The 6,506-nt window shown below is 44.5% G+C and overlaps 1 protein-coding gene across 1 annotated transcript in view; it reads right to left on the bottom strand.

Moving 5' to 3' along the window:
* Positions 1 to 3,550, bottom strand: part of LOC145417636 (rhodopsin-like) — a 6,545-nt gene extending 2,995 nt beyond the window's left edge. Inside the window, exons 1-6 of the mRNA XM_080286306.1 lie at positions 3,525 to 3,550; positions 3,181 to 3,368; positions 2,767 to 2,957; positions 2,242 to 2,341; positions 1,185 to 1,308; positions 550 to 724 (exon numbers count right to left, since the gene is read on the bottom strand). Coding sequence (XP_080142432.1) covers positions 550 to 724; positions 1,185 to 1,308; positions 2,242 to 2,341; positions 2,767 to 2,957; positions 3,181 to 3,368; positions 3,525 to 3,550 — 804 coding nt within the window. The remainder of the gene's footprint in view (positions 1 to 549; positions 725 to 1,184; positions 1,309 to 2,241; positions 2,342 to 2,766; positions 2,958 to 3,180; positions 3,369 to 3,524) is intronic.
* Between the last annotated feature and the right edge of the window lie 2,956 nt (positions 3,551 to 6,506).

The following is a 6,506-nucleotide window of genomic DNA, read 5'->3' as shown; positions in this document are numbered from 1 at the left end:
TCATCACCCTATTCTCAGTTTTAGAATAGAGATAGTTAACCTTCATCAGAATCATCACCAGTTATCATCATCTTAAGACTAGTCTCTGTAATACCAAAGAAGTGGGTAGGCTTCAGAGACAAGAACATGAAATAAATGCTGTGATTCCTAGCACCGAGAGCCACAAAAAATACATTTGGCTCATTATTTCTCCAAACTGATTCGTTCTCTCTGGTAAATTTTGTCTCAGAAAACGAATACAATACCTATGACTTTTATAAACATAAGCGACATCCTGTAGACTAATTCGAAGATATCCTTGTGCTTTTGAGATGTTGTATGGATCTCTCTCTGTGCCAGTTATATCTGTCTCTACTGTCTCATTTAGTATTCTGTTGGAGTGTGACCTTGACGAAATGATTTACTGGAATTTGTCCCTACTCAACAACAACACTGCTTCTCATCACACATCATACTTAAACTCTCTCGCCAAACTCTAAGGCTACCACAGAGGATAATTAAGATGCAAAGGAAGAATAAACTAAATAACTAAGTACCCCTTTTACTGACCTGTCCCTGCGCCCTCTGATGGCCAGCAAGATCCCTGTCGTGGCGGGCGATGGAGGCGACGATGACGGCGTAGCAGTAGGCGATGAGCAGCAGGGGCGCCGCGTACACAGCTAGGAAGAGCAACACCACGTAGGCGCGGCTCCATCCGTCACCACTCAGGTAGTCGAAGGTACAACTGAGAGAGAGAGAGAGAGAGAGAGAGAGAGAGAGAGAGAAGCGCAAAATATATCACACTTCCATACCTTCTCTGTCAATCATCATTAATCCTACTCTTATCCGTTTATTTTACTTAATTCTTTATCTCTCAATCATCCTTTACTTATCGTATTTTCATTCATTTATTTACAGTCTGATTATTAAGTTTCATATACAGTGCAGGGAAGTCCATACATTTCACTTCACAAACTCGCCTGAGGGTATCTTAAGCTTTGTGGGAACGGCTCAATCTGCTGATGTGGGGGTGGGTGTGACAGTGGGAGAGGGAAAGGAGTAAATGACACAGGACTTGAATAAAACCAAGCCGTCCCCACAAAACACAAAAAAGCACAAGCACAGGAGAAGTGTTATATGTGGACCACCTTGTATATTCTAATTAACCTGTATTTTCCTGTCTCTTGTTAATTGAGGGAACTTACCTGGTGAGAAACCCCTCTAAGACGTATTGGTTCCAGCCAAGAAAAGGGAAGGCACACCAGGCAGCGCTGTACACCCACACTCCCACCACCCACGCCACCGCACGACGCATGCTCAGTCTTGCTCCTGTACACGTAAGAGCACATTAGGGTACAGTACACACACACACACACACACACACACACACACACACACACACACACACACACTTCACTTATTTCCATGCCTTCTTCCCTCCCCACCTCCTTCAGTCTTTCTATCTTCCCTCCTTCATTCATTCTTCCTTCCTTCCTCCCTCCCTCCCTCCCTCCGACTCACCTTCAAAGCTGAGTGTTTTGTCAAAGGCGATGAGTGTCTTGGAGAGAATCGAACCTGTGCCCAACCCTTATCCTTGCATTTCCTCCTTCCTTCCTTTCCTCCCTTCTTCCCTCCTCCCTCCTTTCTTCCTTCCTTCTCCCCTTTTTCCTTTGTTTCATCCTTCCTTCCTTTATTTTGTCATTCCCACTTCCATTCATCCTCTTCTTCCTTTCTCTTTCTCTTTCGTACATCTTTCCTTCCTCTCTCTCTTCTTCATCACATTCTTCCTTCCTTCCTTCCTTCCTTCCTTCTTACCTACCTAACTACCCTCCTCCATTCCTTTCATCTTACCTTCCTTCTTACCTGCATCTCTTTTTTCATTACTCCTTTTCTTCTTTCCATCCTTTCCAACTGCCTACCTATCTATATATTTACATTCTTTCTTCCCTCACACTTCCCCTCCCTTCCTCCGCACCTACCTACCTACCTACCCACATACATACATACATACATACATACAAGCTTTCCTATATCTCAAACTTGCTTCCCTTCTTCTTTCCTCGATCGCTGTCATCTAGTCATTTTCTGTGGCTATTTTTTCTGTAATCTTTATTTTCTTTCTTCCCTTTTCTTTCCTTATCCTTTTCTTCCCTTATCCTATTCTTCCTCCCTTCTCCCCCTTCCTTCCCTCTTTCTTTCCTTCCTTTCTTTCTTCCTTCTTTCTCCCTCCTTCCTTTCCTCCTTCTCCCCTCTCTCACTCACCTCCAAATGGCGATAAAATGGCCCTGTACCTGTCGAAGGCTATCAGTGCCATCGACAATATTGACACAGTGCCAAACAGTGCCCCACAGAACCCGTAGATCTGGGGAGGGTACAAAACATTACATTACATTACAAAAGAGTACAGTGCAGTATATTGTATTTTGTATTACCGCTAGAGAGTCCTGTAACCTCAAAACAGTGACTTAGTTTAATCTAATTTATTTTTATCATTTCAGATCGCTTACATACAGCTTAGGAGGGAGTTTTCATATTGGAAGGGTTCATAGATGGATAGATGGACTGATAGATACATAGATAGATAGATAGATAGGTAGTTCGATAAACAGATAAGTGGGAAAATAGATATATAGATAGATAGATACGAGTAGATAGATTGATATATAGATATATAGATAGATAGATAGACAGGCAGACATACATGCATACAGACAGACAAGTAGAAAGACAGATGAACAGATAGATAGACGGGTAAATGGATTCCCTTTCCCCGTTTCAGTGCCCTACCTCACAAGCCAGTGGTCCCAGCGTCCACGCCTTATTGAAGCAGTTGGCCACCAAGATAGGGAACTGGGACAGCATCATGCACAGGTCAGACAGGGCCAGGTTCACGGTGAGGAGGTTAGTGCCAGAGCGAAGGCTGCGTGTGAGCGAGAAAACCCACAGCACAACGCCATTCCCTGCTAGTGCGAGGAGGCCTATGGGGGAAGAGGCAGATGATTACACCCTGTTAAATGAATAAATAAATAAGAAGTAATTTATAACAGTAGAGAGGATGCGGTGGCAGGGAGGTCTGTGTGGTTTATAATTCTGACTCAAAATTAAAAACAGAGTGCCAAGTATGGGATGCCACAGTGGGTGTCGAGGTGATAAGAGGTGCCAGATTCTCTCTCTCTCTCTCTCTCTCTCTCTCTCACCCACCTATAATGACGTACAGGGTGCCCAGTACGGGGTGCCATAGAGGGTGTGGGGGCGGGAAGGAGTGCCAGTGTGTTGGCACCTTGTGGCTCACGTCCTCTGGCACCAGGTCAATCAGGGTCAGGTTGGCACTCTCCCACAGCACGGGGTTAAGGTGGCCGTACCCCGCCCACGCAAGCGCCCATGACCGCCTGTAAGGGGGAGAAGAAAAGAAAAGGAATTATCATCGTCATCATTATTATCATCACCAATATTTTCATCAGTATCATCAGTGCTGTTATGATACTTAATTTAGCTACTTATCATCATCATCATCATCATCATCATCATCATCACTGCCTACTTACTTGCTCATTAGATCCAGTGACTCCATGTTTTGGCTTCTTGAGTCCTCCTCCTTAGCCACGTCTTGGAGATGGTGTGCTGAGAGAGAGAGAGAGAGAGAGAGAGAGAGAGAGAGAGAGAGAGAGAGAGAGAGAGAGAGAGAATTAAGAGGGTGGCACTGCAGTCTACTGGGTTCACATTTTAATAACAAAAATAAAGCTAAATCTGACATCTCAGTGAAGACGCTTATAAAAAAATAAAGAAAACATACGACTGTTTCCTACGTGGATTTGGAGTTCCCTTAACACCTTTTCCTGACCGAATTATTCGGCAAAATACACCTGACTATCCTCTTCTTATTATTAATGCCAACAGTGTCGGTATTTAAAGCGAAATAAATAGCACAAAAACATATGCTAAGGTCTCATATGAAAAATAAATCGCTATGGAAGAGAGATTGCGAAGCCTTCTAGTACGGGATTGTATCGCTGTGAAAAAATTGTCCTGGTGAAAAAAATGTCCTGGTGAAAAAATTGTCCTGGTGAAAAAATTGTCCTGGTGAAAAATATGTCCTGGTGAAAAGATTGTCCTGGTGAAAAATTGTCCTGGTGAATTAATTGTCCTGGTGAAAAATTGTCCTGGTGAATTAATTGTCCTGGTGAAAAATTGTCCTGGTGAATTAATTGTCCTGGTGAAAAATTGTCCTGGTGAATTAATTGTCCTGGTGAAAAATTGTCCTGGTGAATTAATTGTCCTGGTGAAAAGATTGTCCTGGTGAAAAGATTGTCCTGGTGAAAAATTGTCCTGGTGACTAAATTGTCCTGGTGACTAAATTGTCCTGGTGACTAAATTGTCCTGGTGAAAAAATTGTCCTGGTGACTAAATTGTCCTGGTGAACGATTATGTGTCCTAACGAGCGACTTATGTGTGTCCTGGTAGATGGGCTGTCCTGGTGATTGACTGTCCTGGTGAGAGACCCCTTACCTGTCCTGGTGAGAGGGTTGCCCTGGTGTGTTCTTCCTGTTCCGTGGTGTGTCCTGCACTGCCGCCCTCTCTCTTGCTCTCCTCTCTCTTTATATACCCTCGCTTTACCCCCCCCCTCTACACGCACGCACACACACACACACACACACACACACACACACACACACACACACACACACACACACGAGCGAGCGCGTGCATGCAGACTGAGACACATACACACACATACATACATATATACATACCCACATACATACATTCATAGGCAAATAGACAGATGAATGGATGGATGATTAGACAGATAGACAGATAGATAGACAGATAGATAGACAGATAAATAGATATGATGGGAGGAAAGAAGAGAGGTCGAAGGATGAGAAACAAGAAAGTGTAGAGAAAAATGAAAAAAGGGGAAGGGAAAGGGGAAAGTGGATAGGGGTAGGGAAGGGGATAGAGCAGTCATAGTGGCCGCCCCCTGCTGGGAATAAGACAAGGATAGGACAGGTGACAGGCAGGGTAGGGGCGGGATAGTAGGGGGCCTTGTGGTGGTGACAGGTGTGGGGGGGAAGGTAGGGTTAGGGGTGTTGAGGGGGAGAAACTGAGGAAGGGGAGAGTAGTTGAGGAAAAGAGGTGGGGTGAAGGGAGGAAAGGGAGGGGAGGAGAGAGGGGGAGAAGAAGAGGGAGGGAGAAGAGACAGGAAGAGAGGTGGAAGAGGAGAGAGACGGGAGAAGAAAGAGAAGGAAAAGCGGGAGAAAAGAGAGAGGGGGAGAGCAAGGGAGGTGGTGAGAGAGAGGAGTAAAGGGGTAAGGAGGAATGAATGAGAGAGAAGGGGAAAGGGAGGGAAAATGGAGGGGAAATGGACGAAGAATAGGAGTAGGGGAAGAGTGGGGAAAGGAGAGGAGGAAAAGAGGAGGGGAAGAGGAAAACAAAAGAGAATAGGGAAGGAGGAGGCGACGAAAAGGAAGAAGGAAAGAGGGATGAAGAAGAAGAAGAAGATAGAGAGGAAAGGGGTATAAAAAATAACCAAGGAAAAGAAATAACAAAAGACTAGAGAATAACAGCAGGACTTAACGTATCCCTATAGTTCTTTCACCTAAACTTGGCTTAAATTTTCGTTCTTTTGTATCTTATTCCACGAAGCTCAGTGGCAGAAAAGACAGTGCTACGGCTCTACATCCCATTCACAGCACTTCTTCGTGACTAGCAGCATATTCAAGTGTTAATCTACTGCTACAGCTCAGAATTCAAGATGGGGAGAGGTCATTTTTAGGCCAGGTTAAAGTGAAAAGAGGAAAGGTTAATTAATTCACTCATCTCGACTCTGTATCTACTCGTAAATTGCATCTCTCGTATCCCCTTACTGAAGCGCATTTTTTGTCATTTTAAGCGTTTTGGGGCGTTCTATTATGACAGCGATAGCGAGCGGACGAGAGAGAGAGAGAGAGAGAGAAAGTAAGTGGTAACAGGGCGTGTATGTACGAGTATGTTACTGACCTTGAAGGCCTCTCTCTCTCTCTCTCTCTCTCTCTTCAAGGTCAATAACATCCATACACGCCCTGTTACCACTCATCTCTCTCTCTCTCTCTCTCTCTCTCTCTCTCTCTCTCTCTCTCTCTCTCTCTCCTTAGCAAGATAACACCCACGATAGCCTAATGCCTCTCCCTATCACATCACATTACAAGGTACAAGAGTGCTAAGGTTTCACACAACACTTAGCCCCTCTCTCTTTAATGCTCTTGTTGTTGCTGTTGTTGTTGTTGTTGTAGCCCCAGGTTCAGCCGAAACGTGAACTCGGTGGACTACAGACTGAAGTTACCCTCACCCTGCAGTTCACCATTCTCCTTTCGGGGGACAGGGAGGGAGTTGAGTTATGTTACAGATTTTTTTTTTTTTTTTTATGAACGGAGGACACCTGTAATCTGGTGTATGGAATTTTTTTTTGTTTTTCCTTCCTCTTTCATCTTCTGTTAAAAGGAAAAGAAGAAAGATTGGACTGCGTAACCGGGCAGTGGAGCCGCCCA

Source organism: Coenobita brevimanus, chromosome 14, assembly GCF_032717465.1.
Source record: "Coenobita brevimanus isolate Jiangsu-jjx chromosome 14, ASM3271746v2, whole genome shotgun sequence".
NCBI lineage: Eukaryota > Metazoa > Arthropoda > Malacostraca > Decapoda > Coenobitidae > Coenobita > Coenobita brevimanus.
This window is presented reverse-complemented; position numbering and strand designations above follow the sequence as displayed.